Source organism: Alosa alosa, chromosome 17, assembly GCF_017589495.1.
Source record: "Alosa alosa isolate M-15738 ecotype Scorff River chromosome 17, AALO_Geno_1.1, whole genome shotgun sequence".
NCBI classification, from domain to species: domain Eukaryota; kingdom Metazoa; phylum Chordata; class Actinopteri; order Clupeiformes; family Clupeidae; genus Alosa; species Alosa alosa.
The window spans coordinates 25,733,272-25,753,743 of record NC_063205.1 but is presented as its reverse complement, the minus strand read 5'-3'; the positions used below and the strand labels follow the sequence as shown (position 1 = coordinate 25,753,743).

The 20,472-nt window shown below is 43.6% G+C and overlaps 1 protein-coding gene and 1 long non-coding RNA gene across 2 annotated transcripts; one reads left to right on the top strand and one right to left on the bottom strand.

Annotated features, from left to right (window-relative positions):
* Positions 1 to 215: 215 nt before the first annotated feature.
* Positions 216 to 10,147, top strand: gxylt1b (glucoside xylosyltransferase 1b). The gene is made up of 7 exons (XM_048268853.1): positions 216 to 593; positions 2,741 to 2,984; positions 3,756 to 3,887; positions 4,791 to 5,042; positions 6,426 to 6,549; positions 7,528 to 7,700; positions 9,576 to 10,147. The coding sequence occupies exons 1-7, from the start codon at positions 382 to 384 to the stop codon at positions 9,735 to 9,737; spliced, it is 1,299 nt and encodes a 432-aa protein (XP_048124810.1). The 5' UTR covers positions 216 to 381; the 3' UTR covers positions 9,738 to 10,147.
* LOC125311044 lies at positions 10,061 to 19,334 on the bottom strand. Its single transcript, XR_007196400.1, has 3 exons — positions 19,256 to 19,334; positions 12,492 to 12,494; positions 10,061 to 10,074 (listed from the first exon to the last, which is right to left on the bottom strand). It is a non-coding gene; the product is annotated as an uncharacterized LOC125311044 (long non-coding RNA).
* Between the last annotated feature and the right edge of the window lie 1,138 nt (positions 19,335 to 20,472).

Here is a 20,472-nt window from a genome sequence, read left to right as displayed (position 1 = left end):
CCCTTTTTAGCCTATTACTTTGAAATGCTCAAATTTCTAAAGCACACTCAAATTGTATATTTATTATACACGTTATTAACCGGTATGCTATAGCATAATGACAGTACCGTTGTCTATAAATAGCCTTAATGGCGTGTCATGTTTCAGCTCCAAATGGGCTTTAAGACGGGAGCAAGCCATGGGAATATCACTTGCTGGAGTCACCCAGGGGACGCCCCTCGCAACGCCTGAATGCGGTGGGGGATGGTAGTGTCTGTTCGCTTGGCACCTCAAGACTACTCATGGCGACTACAATTGCCATGAGCTTTTGTTGATCGGGTTGGCCTGTCTCTGATTCGGCTGTCATGAATCTGAGAGCTAAACCACAATTAAATAACCAAGATGCGGCGATACGTTCGTGTTCTAGCGTTATGCATAGTGTTTGCGATTGTCTCCGTGCTGTATGTGTTCAGCAATCTTTCCTCTTTGGGGACCTCCGTAGCCGTTGTTGGGGGTCTTGCTTTCTCACGACCCTCTTCACTACAAAGTGACGTCGGGAAGATAGCTAGGCGATGGCCGGAGACAAGGGGCCCGGTGGACCTGCAGGATTACAGGTAAGATCCAGTCTTAAAAACATAGTCCTCCTTAGCTCGGTGTCGTGTACAAGTGCAAACTGGGTCGCAGAATTATTTGCTGTAGCCTACAGGGAAGATGCAACCCCCAAGGGAGCAAACTTGGGAGTGAAGTGCAGTGGACCTACACAAGAAAAGTAAAACCACAATGTTACAAGTAATGTTCAGCTGACTGAACGACATTATGGCATAATACTAGTTAGAGTATCCCAAGTCTGCAGCGTTACAATGTTTACGATGCATCCCCGTCAGAAAACTGGTCGAGCTCTCATGTATCGGAATGCCTTCCTGATGGCTAATCGTACAGCTAACAAGTATCATAGTACGCCTACTGACTGACTTTGTTGTACTACTCGGGTTCAAACTGTGGCGGGGTGCATATGGTTAAGGGTGTTTAATTGATCTGTTATGAAATAACTGAAAATGTCTGCCACTGGGATGTCCATATGTAAACCATGATGTAAACACAAGCCATATATGTTTGCCGCTGGTGTTGTGGTCACGTTCTATGCTGCTTGAGGGCTATCGAGTTAATGTTACAGCTGGAAATAGAGATTACAACAGCTAGCCCAGATTTAATATAATCCATAAACTACAGAGTTAAAGGTATAACTGTCTACCGTGCCAAATAAATATAAAACATATTTTTGCTACTGGCACTTCATAAGCCAGTTTCATTAAGTGTGGAGGGTTTGAGTGACTGTCTGTTTTCATTAGCCTAAAATCGTGACGTAACCTTTTCCTTTTGAAGTCTTGTTTAGAGGGGCCTCACACCCTGGTGAGAAACTAACACAGGAATCATCCCCAGTTTTCACACATATCTGAATTGTGTCACATCCTCGCCTGGTGCAGTAATGTTACTAGAAAGCATCAATGAGTGCAACCCTAAGTTGTCGCAGTAACACAATTTAAATTGAAATCCCAAAATAAGCAATAAACTTTGCATTTGTAATACATGTGTTTTGACAGTAGACTATCCTCACGAGGGAGTTTTAGAATGTCAAGACTGTGCAGCTCTGTCAAGAAGAAGCCTTGTAGAAGGCCAATGTTCTTTGGCTCTGTCCTCTGTAATTCATGGTAAACTCTGCCCCCTCGTGGTTTGTCATATGCTTGCACATCCGACACATCTGACTGACTGGCAAGCATTAACCAGATCATTTATCACAAGTGAAGGGGTGAATGCAAAATGGGCTCAGGCTATTATGGTGATTGATAAATCATTGAAATGAAATGGTGAAACCTGAAATAATTACTACAGCAACCAATATTGTTCGTAAAAAGGCTACCCCTATTGCATGTGAGGTGTGGATCTTCTCCTGGGCTTTTAAAGTATATTTTTGGGCTTTTTTTGCCATTATTCAGTTAACAACACTGAAGACTGACAGGATCGGGAAATGACCGCAGGTCAGATTCTAACCGTCCCCGCTTGGACCTGTGCATGGTATGGGCGTTGTAGTCTGTTGCGTCATCGACACGTGGTCCCAATTGTTGGCAGGCATATGAAACCCCCCCCCCCCCTGCACCAAGTCTGCTTATCAATGCAATTACTTATCGATTCCCATATCGATTCCTGTACCATTTGCTGAACACTTATAGGATGGGTTTGAGAGTGGTTGGCTTTGAATGTCTAATTTAAAGTGGTTTTAGAGAATGAATACCAAGTGTGCAATATCAATACAGAAGTTGAATGCTTTCAGATTTCTAAAAAAGTAAACATTTCTAAAACAAAGCTTTGTATTGGAATCGTTAGTGGAATCGTTAACGTGTGGATGTGTTATGATTCCGATGGATCGGAACGTTTGGAACTGGTTCCATACCGATACCTGGAACCGATTCCCAAGCCTAGCGTTGATGCCGCAATTCTCGCCACGCGCCGTGTGCGTGGGACACAGATGCAGGAGCATGTCACAGCCTTTAGACATAGTAACAAAAACAATCCAGAGGCTTTTCCCCAGACACATACCAGTGTACACCAGTTAACTATGCTTTTGTACAGTGGACACCAGTTAATAACTATGCTTTTATACAGTGTACACCAGTAAATAACAATGCTTTTATACAGTGTACATAAGAGTAAGCCTGTAGGCCTCCATGGTAAGGAAAGGATTAACTAACTTAACTTTATGCAGGCAAGGTGCTGGTGGGGACACTGGCTCCCCCTCTACTCCCCCTACCCGTCCTCCTCCTCCTCCATCTCCTCCTGAGAGGAGGCGCAGGCGTGAGGAGGAGCCCATGCATCTGGCGGTGGTGGCGTGCGGAGACCGGCAGGAGGAGACGCTGACGATGCTCAAGTCTGTCGTGCTGCTCAGCGCAGGGCCCATGAGCTTCCACGTCTTTGCCGAGGAGCAGCTGCACCAGGGCTTCAGAGATGAGGTGAGTGAGTAGCAATAGGCTAACTGGTCTAACCCGCTTCCAGTGAATTATGCTAAGCCAGGCTAACAGGCTTCAGAGATTAGATGATGTGAGTGGCAGTAGGCTAACTGGTCAAACCCAATTCCAGTGAATTATGCAAAGCTAGGTTAATGGGATTAGGAGATCAGGTGAGTGAGTGGTGTTGTCTGGGGTCTTGATTGACTGATTGATTGATTGATAGATTAGAATTCTTTATTGATGGTAGGTAGTGTACAAATCAATCAATAAATACAATATCTTCAGAGATGAGGTAAGGGGGTAAAAAAGACTGAACCACGGCACTCTTCTTGGTATAAGTAAAAGCTTTATCAGTAGGCTAGTTCATAATAGAACAGATAAAATCTTGCCAACTTGTATCGGACAATATGGCCTTCATCAAGGCAGATCTCTCTGTCTGTGTTGTCTTCTGATCTTGTGAGGCAAAAGTCCCCAAATTATCCCAGTATATCGGTATATCAGTTAGCCTCCTTTTTAGAAATCTATAGGCTAACTGGTGTAACCCATGCACAGAGAAGAGAGTGGTATAAATTGTCTTATCTAACTCAGGGGTAGACAGCAAATAAGCTAAAAAGCTGGCATCTAGAGCTACTGAAATGGCAAGTCCTAAGCATAGACTTAGCATTGTTAGCATAACTGCTAGCAAACATTAGCTAAGTTAGCTAAGTAACATGGTTAGCATTGTGGTACTAAGTGAGATATTCAGCATGTCTGTAACCTTTGACCCTCATGCAGCTGGACTCCTGGCCCAGTCTCCACCGGTCCAAGTTTAACTACACCATCTACCCCATCAGCTTCCCTGGAAAGCATCAGGAAGAGTGGAAGAAACTGTTCAAGCCCTGTGCCTCGCAGAGGCTCTTCCTGCCGGTAAGGCCCCCCGGTGGACACAAATGGTCATACTGTGGTATCTATCCCATCAGTGGATGATGCTTAACAGATTTAAGGTTGTATTAAGTTAAGTGGAGGTCAAATAATTTAAAGGCCCAAAAGTGAGGCTCCTGTCATTTCAAAGTAAACTTTCTTGTCATTCAGACCATTCAACAAGGAGTGCACAGTTGAGCAAAATTGCATTTCTCCAAGCTCAATGTGCAAACATAAATATATTAAAAGGGAAATTTGCATATGACTATAACAGATATATAAAATATATGCAAAAACAAACAAAGACAAAAAAAAGCACTATTGTATTATTGCACAATGTAATAAGAAATGTAATTTTGACACTGCACAGACTTGCATACACTTTCAGAATGTCAAAGAGTAGGTGGCTAACAGGAATGAAACGTAACTACAGACTGCCGGTCGTGTAATAAGTCTTTTTGTATGCTGCATTGGTATAATCAGCATTTTGTATTGCAGTTTAGCAAGAAAGGAGCTATATAAATAAAACTGTATTGATAGATTGATCAAAAAAATGTAGGATCACTATCTTAGACTATCTCTGTCCAGTTTTGTGTTAACTGGTCCTCCACTCCACTCCCCTCTCCCACACACACACACACACACACACACACACACGCACACGCATACACACACACTCACCTCCCCTCCCCATATACACACACACACACACACGCACGCCCCCCCCCCCCACACACACACACTCACCTCCCTACACACCTCTCTACATGCGCACACACACACACACACACACCCCCCCCCACACACACACACAAACACACACACACACACGCCGCCCCCCACACACACACACTCACCTCCCTACACACCTCTCTACATGCGCACACACACACACACACACACACCCAGATCCTCCTGAAGGACGTGGACTCGTTGCTGTACGTGGATACGGACATCCTGTTCCTGCGTCCGCTGGAGGACGCGTGGGCGCTGCTGTCCCGCTTCAATGCCACGCAGCTGGCGGCCGCGTCCCCCGAGCACGAGGAGCCGCGCATCGCCTGGTACAACCGATTCGCCCGACACCCCTACTACGGCACCACTGGGGTCAACTCCGGGGTCATGCTCATGAACCTCACCAGGATCCGAGCTGCCCTCTTCAAGGTCAGAGGTCACATGGGTAGCTCATCAGGAGTTCTCAAATTATGTATGAGTGTGTTTACCTGCTTCGGTTTTACTTTAAGGTGTTGTGTGATTGATTGATTGATTGATTGATTGATTGATTGATTGATATAATACTAACTGTTCCTCCACCCCCCCCCCCCACATGTATGTGTGTATATTTTAGGAGGGCCTATTTTTTAGAAGGGCCTATGTAGCTGATGAATCTTGAATGCATTTATAGTTTTTGTATGCAATTTCTCTGACACATTGACTTTACTTTAAGGAGTGGCAGTGGGAGTGGTAACATAACAGATAATAATATATTTTTTTTACATTTTATTTTCCCATGTAATGGCGTTACCATGTCACAAGAGGGCACAGTTGTCATGTGAAGAAATAGTTGTTGTGAATAGCTGTACCTTTTAAATGTTTCTGTTGTCTTTCAGATCAAGGATGTCTATTCATTCAGCGGCCAATTATTTTCTATGAGTCAATGAAGAGAGACTTTCAGTCATGTATAGTAAAGTGTTTAAAAGAGTATTTTTGCTCTCTGAGAAAGGGCTTAGTGGTGGCTTGAAGAGAGGTGTGTGATTGTGAATATGGGAAAACAAATCCTCCTGTTTGTGGGGTTCTGTCGTTTTTGACCTGAAGTCTTTGAGGTTTTTGTAAACTCAATGCTTTGTTACATACAGAACGGCACCAGAGCTTAGAGTTCCCACACAAATTTCAGATTTCAAAATAGAGATAATTGCATACATAATATATAACCTCATTGAAAATATGTGTTAAATTCAGACACAGACTGTGTTTTGTTTACCTTCCTTTAAAGGTGCTCTAAGCGATGCTGGACAACGTCACTTCTGTTGACTTTCAAACAAAACAGAGAGCTAGCTCGCTTCTTCCTCCCCCTCCCTCCCGTGCTGCTCCCGTGCAATTGAAACTCTTCTAAACGCGCATCTCGTCTGTGATTTGCTGGAACAGTTTGTTATGTTTTCATGGACTAGGTTTGCCCAGGTTGTTTTTGTTGCCGTTCTTGGAGCCTGGGCTGTTCAACGAGATCGCATTTTTTTACAGTGTATTCAAGACACAGACAGCTAGTGGTTGGTTAGGGGCTGTTTGCAGTAAGTGACATAAAATGTTTTAGCCTAAAAAAATGTGTGGCATCGCTTAGAGCACCTTTAAGCCCTACTAAATGCTTGGCACAGCCTCTCTAGAGAAAGTGTTCTCTAGTGAAACCGTTATTATATGTTGTGAAACCGTTGTTATGCGTTGTGAAACCTCTTGTCTATGCAAATAGAATGATAATTATGTAGAACTGCTTTGCTAACTTCAGTCACAGGTGCTTCCTCACCCCTCTGTCTGTTGTTTTCCTTTCGGAAACAGAATGACATGACGTCCGTGGGCCTGCACTGGGGAGAGCTCCTGTTGCCGCTGTTCCACAAGTACAAACTCAACATCACATGGGGAGACCAAGACCTCATCAACATCATCTTCCACCACAACCCTGGTAAGGCAACAACAGTGCTTTTCTAGGTAAAGCGCTATACAGTGAAGGGGGTGGGGCCCTCACTGCCAATGTGTAGCACCTGCCTGGGTGATGCACAGCAGCCATTTTGCACCAGAATGCTCACCACACACCAGCTTGGGGTGGAGAGTGAGGGACTCAAGCAGCCAAGACTCACCTCTCTCTTCCAACACCTTAATATAGAAATCACTGTAGTGATAATAACAATAATTTTCATTTAATTACTGGCCTAATTGTCTTAATAGCAGCCTAGCTATTTGTCCATTTGTTAGCGCTTAGTAATTGCAAAGAGACATTGAGATGACATTTCCAGTGCCTTGTACACATAATTGACGTCATCAGACAGCGATTAGTCCTAATGTTTATTTTTGAGTGTGAATTTATTTAGCAAAAAGAACAAATCCTCTATTTAAAAATACCACAGATGTGTCCAAATCATCTATCAATCACCATGTCCGCAATTGCTTGCAAAAGAACTATTGAACGGAGTCCATTAAAATGGTTGAGGTTAATAATATGTTGAAAAATACTCTTGCAACTTAATTGCTTTCAGTGACAGGGTCTGGAAGTACAAGTGCTTCAACAAACAATATTAGAAAGTTTTCAGAGCAGATACAGACAACTTTATCTGAAGTTTTTCCCATGCAATGTATACAGCATGTCTGCGTGGGTGCCCCTTGGGAATGAAACCCAAGTTGTGTTGGTGTTTTTAGCACTTTGATGCACTAGCTACAGAGCACCGCTCTGGCAGTAGCTAGCATACCATTTATGTTATATGGTGCTCAAAAAATGGCAGTCACCATTTGTATTAAATCACTTATTTATGTATAGTATACTGAGCCTCAGGCTGTCTTTGCACACGTACACTGTTGTTTGACCCTTTTTTCATCTTGAGGAGCTGCAGATGATTTCTTATATATTTTTGTTTCATTCTGCTCTATATGCTTCTGTGTTATGCAGAAAACTTGTACGTCTTCCCATGCCATTGGAACTTCCGGCCAGACCACTGTATCTATGGCAGCAATTGTGATGCTGCCAAACAAGAGGGCGTGTTCATTCTCCATGGCAACCGAGGAGTGTTCCACGACCCCCGGCAACCGGCGTTTAGAGCTATCTACGATGCTATCAGAAAGGTGAGACTAAACCTTATAAGATATTTACTATGCAATAAATATATCGGCCTTGGCTTCAGTTTCAATGGTGGAGTATCTAACATGAACAACTTAAGCTGATCACACACAAGGCAACTTTTTGAGCAATGTTGCTGGGCAATGTTCCTGAGTATTGTGGTTCTGGCACCTTCCCATTGATATTGACCACCATTTATTTTTCTAAAGAACTTTAATTCTTAGTAGGGCAATTTTCATGAGCATCCAATCAGAACGCATGGAACTGGTTATGTGGTTGCCCAGCAACATTGTTCAAAAAGTTGCCTCATTTATCATCGCCTTTACAGATTTCATATAATTTAATTTAATTTCCATATTGTGTAGATTTCACTTTCATAAGAACCTCAAAGATCTTTAGAGGAGTCATTTTCTCTTCATGTTGTTTTATGAGTGTTTTTGCGAGTAAGGTTTGACGCTCGACGGATCAGGATGTTATTCTTCACATTAGATGCTATTTAACTGCTTAATTGTAAAGAGAGGTTAAGGCAAGGATCACATTGACCAGCAGGCAAGGATCACATTGACCAGCAGGCAAGGGGCAGATTTCCTATTGTTCGCTACGGTTCAGCAGCAGAAGAGTTAGAGCAGCAGCGCTACGCTAGCGGCAAACAATTTGAACATTGAACTCGGTTGGCATAAGGCGATGCAATTGAACGTAGACTGTTCTTGTATCTTAGGAACATAATAGAACTCATTACGGTCTGAGCGCTGCGTCACGCTTTACCGCTGCAATTTCGTTATGTCCAAATGTGATCCCTGCCTAAGAGGGGTGGGCAATAGGGGACACGAAGAGTGTGCCAGCTAACTGCCATGAAGTTTGGTCGTTAGCCTGAGAATAATTGCTCTTTTCCGCATTCACTGCACTTCATGGGTTTAGTGTCCTTTCAAATGCGGTAGTGATGTTAGTTGATAGTTTATATAGTTGATAGTTGATATAGATGATAGTTTTATATACTTTTATGATGGGAAAACTGAGACAGGCACAGATGCAGACACTCACACACAGGGAGGAAATGGGTGGGCCCTCTCCATTTTGGGCCCACACACACACACACACACACACACACACACACACACACACACACTCCTTTGCCCTCCCTGCTAATAAAGTGACCCAGCAGCCGTCTCTCAGTGTAAAAGCATAAAATCAGGGTCTGGCTGGAGCTCGTAAAAAGACCCTCTGAGTGCTTATGCTACACACACACACACACACACACACACACTCGCATGCAGTGGATAGTGCTCCATCAGCCTCCCACAATCAATACATGCTGGACAGTAAATGGTGGTTTATGGCAGGAGATGTGTCTGGGTCCTCGTAAAAAATGCCACAGACATTGCAAGGCCAGCAGCATTCCCCCAAAACCCACAGACACATCGAGACACGTAAACAAAAACAAAAAAACACAAAGCCTAATCCTTTCTGATTTCCTGAGAGCATCATAAATGTGCTTTCATTGTTTTGTGCATGTGTGTGTGTGTGTGTGTGTGTGTGTGCGTGTGTGTGTGTGTGTGTGTGTGCATGCGTGCGTGCAGTTCACTGTTTTCTTCCACAAGGAACAGCAGAACTTGGTTGCACTGGGGAAGACGCAAGACTGTAGCTTTTGCAAAAATAGACAGAAAAGTTAGAAAAGACTCTTCCCCCCCCCCTCACCCTCATTTGTCTTTTTCTGCCTATTTTTCCCCTCTGCCTTTGTGACTTCAAGACAAAAGCATAGTCAGAATAATTTTCTGCAAAATGTCACTCATGAAGACGGCTAATTAAGTCTCCCGATTTCTCTTCTTTTCTTTTCTGCTCTCTTTCTTCTGTTCTCTTGTTATTCTGCCCTTTCTCAACAGCACCCTTTGGAGCAGGATCTGGTGAGCTCACTCCTGCTTCCCTTAGAGATCAAACTGAACCAAACCACTCACACGTACTGTGGGAAGGTCCACCACTTGTTCACACAGAACTTTGGGCCAACCTTAATAGACCTCCAAAGATCCAGAGACCAAGATGGATGACCTGAGGAGGAAGACGAGGAGAAGGAGGAAGGAGATGATTGTTGATCCATCTGTTCACCCCTATCACATCCATGTCCTCCACCGTGAGAGACATGACGTGGTGGAAGGTCAGTGTTCGCGAGTAAGGCAGTGTCTTTGTTTTGAGAAGATCTGAACGGGTATGTACTGTACGTGCACTGACAGACACATGCAAACACACAGACGGCCACTAATACGTAAAGATCTGAACAAATACTGAGAATAGTGAGGATGGGACTAGTCTTCTAACTGGTCTTTCATTCAGGTGTGATATGAATGAATGTTGACGTAACATGGACTGGTCTATCTTAGACATACACTTCATGTATTAGTTTGTTGGACTGGTCTAACACAATTAGTTTGTTGGACTGGTCAATATGTATATGTATGTTTTTTTTGGTGGAGGAGCTCTCATTAACCCTTAAGCCGGGAATGTTGGAAATTGAAGTATATCTGGGCGCATTGAATTAAAAATGAAATTTTAGAACCTTACGTTGTTACGGAACATAATCTTCAGTTAGAATGTTCAAAACTCCCCTGCTGAAGGGTTAAAGTGTGAAATGGACTCCAAATTGGTCTTGCACTACTTAGACCCCTACAGCGGTCCTGTCATCCTGACTATTGCATTGGGGTGCGAGAGGGGGCCGTTGAGACCCTGTGAAACTTGCTTCTCCACAAAGTGTGGAAAGGATAAAGGGAAATCTCAGTTGTCAGCACACAAACACTTTTATCTCACGGGACAATGGGAAGTGTAGAAGAATGTTAAGACAACACGAGGTTTAAATGTTGTATCTGTGAAACTGATATATGTGCAACTGACCTCAAGAATTATTTTTGCATACCTTGAGGTCTGGATGGATGTAGAGCCATCCTGAGCAATTGGATGTTCTATAGTAGGTTAGTGTAATGGAGGCGAACTGAGCTAGCATGCTAGTTGCCTGTGTAAATCCTGTAAAAGCGTTCGACTCCCATGCCGGTGTGTGTTGAGGTGGTAGGTTCTAGGGCCGTGAGCAGCAGACGGATTACGACCTCTGTTACATTAGCAAAATGAAAAGTGCAGTGTTGATGCAAGGGGAAGAGTATTTCCTCCCTTGTGGGGAACATGTTGGTTTCTCCAACCGATTCTTGTGCCTTGCCATGGATGATTATCTGATGTGTCGCAGGCTTTTGGTGCCATAAACAGAGCTGGATTATTTTAACATTTCTTTGCCAAATATTTGTCGCTTGTGACTTAATTTTAATACTCGTGGTTCTGTTCAGTTTATTTTGTGACATGGCTTTAAGAATCCAAAGACATTATCCATGAGAAAACATCACGCAAAAATACAAATGTCCTGTTTGTTCAGCTTCCTGCTCATTCATGACTACCTCTGTTGTACACATCTACTCAGATGAATAAATGACTGTGTTGGATTTTATGGGAAGCGCTCTTTTCATAAGGTGCATCAGCTACATGGATGCAAACGCGTTGAAATACGCAACAAGGGTTTGATGCGTATTTGCGTTACAAAATGTCCTGCCAAATTTCTTGTGATATGATGTGAGCACAAGTGCTATGTCATGACTTTCCAATGGGGCCCATCGTTTTGTGTGCCTTGCGTAGATTATGAGAGGGCTTTTCAATACATGCATGAGTCTTGTTTACAGCCTACAACTTTACAAGCCTCATTTACAACTGCTTCTGCGTGGCGTGCGCAGACTATGAAACTGGCCTAGTAATGTACTTTTTAAGTCGGTGTCCATAAAGCATATATTCAGAAAGGGTTATAAAGCCTTCGTTCAGAAACCCTCATGATTTGTTGACTGCACTGATTGTCTTAATCATTGTTTACCTGATTGTTGTCATGACTGCACTCCTAAAGTGTTCTAATGTTCTGACGCATGAGCCCTAACAGCTTGAAGTTTCACAATGATCATCATTATCAAAAGGCTTGTTATACTTTACAATGTATTCAGAAATGTATAAAGAATAGATCAATGCATACATAGTGTACACACTTAATGTGTGACATGTTACACATATGCCAAATCATTATGAAGCATTATGAATACTTCATACCGTAATCCTTTATAAATGTCTTAATAATGCTTACTGGATACTGAGTTACAAAGCTTTTTTTATCTCTAATGTAACACATTAAAAGTTACACGTTTTCACTTTTTGGTGAATTGTTTTGGTAGCTGTTAGTGTGCTTCATTGTTTTGGGGCACCACAACATGTACTTTATATTTTTAATTATTTCCAGCTTTTTTGGAAATGTCTTTTTGTTTTCTTTCAAATGTATCTTGAAAGAAATAGTATCTTTGTTTTAAAAGAATTGTGTATCAGAGTTTAGGTTAACATGTTTTCAAAATTATTATGTACATTTTTGTGGCAGCTACTATTTTTGATTTTTGTGTCTTTTGTTGTTTTAAGTGTTTCAAGATTCAGTATGTGTTCATGTGTTAATAAAAATAAATAAAATAAAATGAGTTCTCCAAAAAACGCACAGTTTTGCACATCACATTATTTTTGCATTTCAGTGACGCCTTCCCAGGGCTCAGAAATAAAATATTTTTGTTAGTTTACATAAACTACATGAATGCAATAAACAAATCTAAATAGCAATGTGTCAAACAAGATGTGATTGACATTCACTTCCAGTAGGTGGCGCTGCTTTTTCATGAGACATTGAATTTCATGATTGTAGGTGATGCTCATGGCACTCTGTAGAGCATAGACTACAGTATGCAGACAAGCTGTTTAGCTGTTAGTCAGCCATGTTGGTCTTTGAGACAAGCGCACCTGCAGCACCCCTCGTGTAACTATTTTTAGAACAACTGGAAGTCTTGCAACTTGTCCTGCTTGTTTGTTCTGATATACGATCACAGGACAAGACAGTTTGGACAAGAATAACTAAATGTCATGACTGATAGGGATTCCCCACCGCAGTACACAGTAAAAATCAATGCCATCGACTTGACTTGATTCCTGAAATGACAGGCATCCTTGACAACAGAGCCAGCGAGCACCCCACCGTCCCAACTCATTTCCAGTAAAAGTGGTGAAGCATCTGCTAATTTATTCCATGGGGATGGGCCTGCAGTCAGATTGATGGGACTTTGTTATGGCTGTTCCACGTGGATCAATGTAACGGCCTTGTAATCTGTGGCAGTAACAGGGCCACCTGAGACACAGGTCTCTCTCCACTAGTTTGGGACATGCAATAAAACCCCTACTATAAAGCCATAACAAAAGCTGAGTGTGTGTGTGTGTGTCTGTTTGAGCGCATCTGTGTGTAGGGGTGTATGTGTGTGTGTGAGTGTGTGCACGCATCTGTGTATGGGGGGGTGTATGTGTGTGTGTGTGCCATTTCTAGTGTGATTGCATTGACAGTGTGAAGAATATGGCCCCCAACTTCCCCATCGTAAGGTGGGACATTACCTGGTTTATTTACTGCACCATTGACAGTCTTACTCATCACATTAAATGCACAAGTAATGTGTGCAATTTAACTGTACTTTGGTGGCTTCATCAATCATTTCAAACGACCTTATTTTATTATCCACACCAGTCCTATGCAGCGCACACACACACACACACACACACTCACTCACTCACAATCAAGGGAAGGGAAGTTCATTCTTGAAAGTTCAGAATTGGAAGGTCTGTCTGTCTGTCTGTCTGTCTGTCTGGAAAGAGGAAAAGGGATCGTAACCAGTGCACAATGTTGATCATTCCTACAGGGATCCCTTTGAAAGCGGTGCCGTGGTTATTTTTTCTAATAAACACCATGGACTCCTTAAGAATGAGCAGGCAAGTCGGACTCATTATTTCCGTTCTCTTATCAGCCGCACAGGGAGAAAGCAAACCAGATCCAGGCCCTCGTTTGTTTGTCTTATTACCGCCACCTACCTTCCAGGTAATTACCGCTGAAAAACGTTCATAAAGCAAAATGTGTGGCCAAGAGGTGTGAATGCAATTGCATTGCTTGGACAACATCTTTCAAAATCAATCTTTATTTATACATGTATTTAATTATCTTGTTGGCTGGATGGCATTAAGAGAGAGGAGGATGCAGCAGTTCATATGGGTGTCTTGTTATTGCTGACGGACCGACTTTTGGTCCTGAGACACGAACGGAATGATCAAGAAAGAAACATTCCACGAAACGGCTGCTCTGTATTTTGAAGATCGAATACCCCCCCCAACCTCACACACACACACACACACACACACCAGCTCTCTCATTAGGCCTCGCTGGTTCCCCCACCCTCCCCAGTCATGTACTTAATCCACTCTAGCTGGAGGGGTGCAGTAATATTTAATGCTGTTTCTCTCTCTCTCTCTCCCACTCTCTCTCTCTCTCTCTCTCTCTCTCTCTCTCTCTCTCTCTCTCTCTCTCTCTCTCTCTCTCTCTCTCTCTCTCTCTCTCTCTCTCTCTCTCTGTGGGTGCGGAGCTCCGCTGCGTTTCAATATGCATATTGTAGACTACACACCATGGCATCACTAGGCTGCAGAGACGATAAGCGCAGAGAACGTCCTACTAGGGAAGAGCTCAGTATTCACACACACACACATAGACACACACACACGCACACACACACACATTACTGAGAGGGGTGGAGGACAATGGCACAGTGCAAACAGACAGGAGGTACATATCGAGGGGTGAAAGTTAGTGCCCATATAGTAGCAGCATATTGCCTACTAACAGGCATACTGGTGGCTTTGAGCTGCACTCTGTCTATGAAAAATGTGTGTGTGTCTGAGAGAGAGAGTGTGTGTGTGTGTCAGTGTGTGTGTGTGTGTGCACCCATGTCTATGAAAAATGTAATATATAAATAGAAATACTACACTTTTTTACTATATTGTCCAAGGAATGCTTGATCTATTTTGCTCCATGCCAGATTAAATGGTTGATGAGTGTGGACCATTCTACCATATGAATAGATGGACATTTTCAGGATATTTGTTTCCAGACAAATTCAAGTTTCAAAAGGCTTGCAACTTCGGCCCTGCTGTCAACAGTCGCTCCATTGAGTTGTCAATATTTCAACTCCTGAAGCGCTTCAGATAGTATGGATTCTGTCTTGACTTTTATAGTGGTTTTGTGTGAAAGTAGTTAGTAGACATAAGACAGTGGAAGAGACAGGGATGAGCTCTCTCTCTCTCTCCCTCTCGCTCTCTTTCTCATTTAATTTGGTGGAATTGATTCATTCATGATTAGTGCAACTTTATTGACTTTATTGCAAAGCACTAACAGAAGACTTCTGCATCGTACCAGGTCCACAGTGTTCACTTTTAAGTCATTAGATGTACCGAGACACACAAGGAAATTGGATACACGCATGGACACACACACACAGAGTGAATTACACCACAAACACTCCAACCCTCTTTAAAAGCCCACAGAGCTCCAGAGAATAAGCACTGGGAGAAGAGCTTATTCATCAATGTAGTGCTGTGTATTACAACCTGAAGTGCACAGAACACAGAGCCCTGCATCAGCTCGGCTAAGGCCAAGTGGAACGTGTGTGTGTGTGCGTGCGTGCGTGCGTGCGTGCGTGCGTGCGTGCGTGTGTGCGTGTGTGTGTGTGTGTGTGTGTGCGTGTGTGCGTGCGTGCGTGCATGCGTGGTGCGTGTGTGTGTGTTAAAGGGAGATAAAAAAAATGGTTGAGGCACAATAGGGGCCCCTGGCTTTAGAGGAGCTAAATAGATTTGGGCTGCGCTTACAATAGCCTTTACTTTATTGCTGATCCTTAAAAGCACTGCAAAAAGCACACACACTCACTCTCACCTTCTCCCTTCCCACCCCCCTCTCTCACCCACATACCCCCAACACACATACATACATACACACACACACACACAGCTCCATTGTGTATCTCACCCCTGAATCTGTCCTCCTTTCTCTATTCAGGCTATTATGGGACCTCATATGTCCACAATGCCTCCATCTCCCCCACATCCCACACACACACACACACACACACACTGTCCCATCCATTCTCCAGGTTGTCCCTGCACAGCCACACAGTGTTTACCTCCAGAGCCCCAACCTCCCCCATTTTCAAACTGGTGGTTATGGATCAACAGACAAGCCGCCTGTGGCAACAAGAGAGATCTTATCTTCTCTATTTTCACCTCTCTGTGTCTGTCTCTTTCTATCTCACTCTCTCTCTCTCTTTCTTACACTCTGTCTCACTCTCTCTCTTTCTCTTCTCTCTCTCACTCTCTCTCTCTGCCTGTCTCTTTGTCTCTTCTCCCTCTCTCTCTCTCACTCTCTCTCTACCTCTCTCTCTCTCTCTCTCTCTCTCTACCTCTTTCTTTTTTCTCTCTCTCTCTCTCTCTCTCCGTCCCCAGTGAGTTTTTCAATTAGGTAATTACTGGCGTGTGAAAGGACGGGATACAGGACACTGAGCGTCGTATTGTGAGAGCACCTGTCCCCCGCAGACAGCAATTACCCCACACACTGCCATCCAGGAGGAGCTTTTGTTCCCCACACACCTCCTTACACACACACCTATACACACACACATGGACGCACACACACACACACACACACACACACACACACACAACCTACATGCACACACAACTACATGTATACACACACACACACACACACACTCTCTCTCTCACACACACACACACACCTACATGCATACACATACACACACGCACGCACACACACACTAAAGTTGATGAGCCTATGGCCACCAAACCTGCTGTGCATTTGGCCATCCAAGTGGCCCAGGAGCAAGCCAATGGCCCCCCTCCAACAGTGCAGACCCACTTAAGTACAGTGTAAATGAGGAGGAATTTCTTACTCATTAATTCAGCGTCCAGGGCAGGCTGTCCTTACCTGAGGATATGGAAGGCAGGTGGGGAGGAGGGGGAAGTCGCGAGTGGTTGCATGCAGATAACATCCTGGGCCTCAGGCATAATAGGGATCTCCTGTTAGAACAGCTCGTGCCTCCATTTCCCTAACTGAATTACCATTCCTTTCATTCAACTGAGATGACAACATTGCGTAGGAGGATGTTGACGAGTACTTCTTTTCTACAGCACAGTGTTTCTTATGCACGCAGTTAAGCCCCACATTATTCATGGTCCCTTGTCAATTGTGTTTTATAGTTCATTTGTGTTTGACCAACAGGTTTCTTTGGCCTGAAAATTATATAAGCACTAGTGAAAAGACAATGCCTTCTGCCTAATACATGAATATGTATAATGTACAATCAAATGGCAACATTTATGTTAACACCATTGTAAGACCTCAATGTACTGGGTATCCATTTAGCGCTATGGGGTATGTAATTTGTCTGAAACTGATGAAAAGGCTCATGCCCCTACCCACAACAACATTACATACCATGCAATGCCACAAGTTCCGGGTGCACATCGGCAATGTCACATATTCTGCATTCCTGAAGCCCTATTTCATCATTCACCTATTATAAGCCTTTTCCCCAAAGTTTGCAGGATTAAATTGAGTGACAGTTAGAGCCATAACCTGCTTCCTAACAGTTTGAATTAATTATGAATGCAGGAAGGGCAGCATTTTGAAACTATGCAATGACCTTTGTCTGACAGGTGTCAACTATGGCTGAATATTTCAGGTTGGAGTACTATTGAATGGCTCAGTCTGACTGCTACCATCATTTCTTAAACACATTTATGCACTGCAGTTGTTTTTTGTAAGGGGTCTATTATCTATCTATCTATCTATCTATCTATCTAAATAATGCTTTGTGAATGTGGAATGTGAAATCTTCCTGTTAATTAAACTAGGGAAAAAATAAATAAACGCCAACTGCCGCCCAGGTGGAGTGGACCAGGTGGCTGGACTCTGACACTGGTCAAAGATGGCTGAGAGCAGCTCCTGGGATCCATCCAGCACCATTTCCTGTGGCCCAAGAATCCTAGACCATGTGGCTGGACTCTGACACTGGTCAAGGCAGCTCTGCACCTGCCTATTGGCCTCAAAGATGGCCGACAGCAGCTCCTGGAATCCGTCCAGTAGCATTTCCTGTGGCCCAAGAATCCTAGACCATGTGGCTGGCTTTAGTGTCTTGTGGACACAGCCTGTGGTCTTCCCTTGGGGAAGTGTGTTGGCGCCCGATCCTGTCATCCTTGCCCACTGAGCGGCTCATTCTCATTCTATCTCTCTCTCTCTCTCCTTCCTCTCTCTCTCTCCTTCCGTCTCTCTCTCTCTCTCTCTCCTTCCTGACCACTAAAAGATGGCCAGGTCTTCTACTTCCTCACTGAATCCCATATTCCCAGCTGACTGGCGCGTGTCCCACCTGGTGAGCTCTGATAGGCAGAGCCCTGGGCTGGGCTGGGGCAACACCAGTCTCTCTGCCACCTAACCCTGAAAGCAGCTCTCTGACAGGTAGACCAGCAGGTGTGGGTTATCTGTTGTAACTGACTGCAGCATATACAAAGATGTATAATTTCTAAGCATTTCCATCCATAAAAAAAGATAAAGAGAGAATAATTCAATTGTTTGTCCAATTGTTGTTGTGCTTGTTTCTCCAAAAATGACTTAAAGGTTGTATCAGCGATTTCAAGCCCAAAAAAGGCCCAAACATAAATGATCACATTCATCTAATCTTTCCTAACGATCCGCTAGCCGCCTGGCCCATAAGCAGGCCGTCAAAAAAACGCATCTCTGTAGGCAGCCTAGGCTCCGAGATCTGTACGCAAAAACAATTGCTACCAACAAGTGTTGGCAACCACTCATAGGCAAAATAGAGTGTTAAACCAATAACCAACGAGATGCACAGCATTTAGGAGGGTTTCAATTGCACGGGAGGGAAGGGGAGGGAGTAGCGAGCTAGCTTTCTGTTTTGTTTGAACATCAACAGAAGTAACGTTACCCCGCAATTGCTTATACTACTGTAAGAAGACGCTCATAAATGATATATATAGCCTCGGAAACATAGAGACGTCGAGCTATATCCTCACTTGAAGGAGCTTGTGTGGACAAATAGGGTGAAGAGTTAAATGGCAATGATATTATTATATACTCGTTAATCTGACTCCATTTGATTAATAATTTGTATCACCAATCAATTACCAAGTAACTAGTTTATCAGCTATGGAGGAGAATGGCATGGCACACTACGATAATTGAAGATATACTATTGGTAGGCAAATGAACAATTTAATAGGCATTAAGTCTTAAGAAGCAGAGAGCCCCTGGAGGACCAGAGCCTCCACTTTTATCATTCACTTGGGCCACCCCCGACTCATCAGAGCCTTTGTTGTCTGAGGTGGATGGGTGTGGCCCAGGTGGATATCATAACTTTATGCTGAAGTTTAATTCTTAATCTACAACTATGCACAGATACATTCAATTGTATCAAAACCATAATCAGACTGTTGCCCACATTACAAGTATTAATTCAAGACCAAACATGAATGTATTATTCACAACACATATTTACAGAGCAATACTGTATGATAATGAGGTTGGCCTATCTCACCAGAAGACATCAAGTAGGCCCAGGACTGAGTTATCTCTCAGTAGAGGGACCAGAACAAGGAGCAAATGGTCACTTTATGCATGAGCGGGTGTTGGGGATCTTTGACCATGGCCAGCTAAGACAATACAGATCAAACACAGGCATCCACACATGTAAATTGACTGCAAAAGGCATTCTTGAGAAATGCATAAGGTTTGGGCAAAAGACGGGCCTTACACTACCAATTTTGACTGTGTCTTACACAGATTTGAAGCAAATTAGGCTGAGAAAGTAGTGCAGGATAAAGAAGACTGTAGATTAAATGAATCAATCTATTCACTACAAAACATCTATTGTATTTAAATCTCTCACTTCCACCTGTGCTTGTCAAGTTGTTGTATTCTTGCTAGCCATTGCTACTCACAGCTCTTGTATGTTCAGACAATTTAATATCTCAGTGTGTGTGTGAGTTTTCGTTCGGTCTCGGTGTGTGTGAGTGTTCATTCGGTCTTATTGTGTGTGAGTGTTCGTTCGGTTTTAGTGAGTGTGAGTGTTTGTTCGGTCTTAGTGTGTGTGAGTGTTCGTTCGGTCTTAGTGTGTGTGAGTGTTTGTTCGGTCTTAGTGTGTGTGAGTTTTCGTTCGGTCTTAGTGTGTGTGTCTGTGTTCTTTCGGCCGCTGCCCGCAGGCGAGAGCACTCCGCTCCACTCTTCCTGTCTAGATCAGATGCTGTTAGTCCGCTCCGACTGTGTCCTCCATACTAAGTGCTGCCTTCTTTAGTTCTGTCTGATTACAAAGCTCTTTACACACACACACACACACACACACACACACACACTTCTGCCCTGCTGTCGTAGCAGGGACGCGAGGTCCTTGAGAACTGACTGTTGTAGACGAGAGGAGTGGCTTGTCAGCTTGTAGCACGTAATGGTTGTTCCATACTGTGTGCTACTTTCCCAGCACTGTTTTTCACACCTTCCTTTCACACACACAAACACACACACTCAGAGAGAGAGAGAGAGACAGAGAGAGAGAAACACACACTCAGAGAGAGAGAGAGAGAGACAGTGAGAGAGAGAAACACACACACACACACACACACTGTAGAGGCTGACCACTGCAGACATGAATAGGATTGTTCTTCATACTGTGTGCCTTCCTAGTGTTTTTGATCACACACACACACACACACCTCTGTCTGCCTGCTGGTACAGAGACTGTGTAATTGACTCACACAAGTTTTAAGCTGCAGTTGGCAAGATTTTTT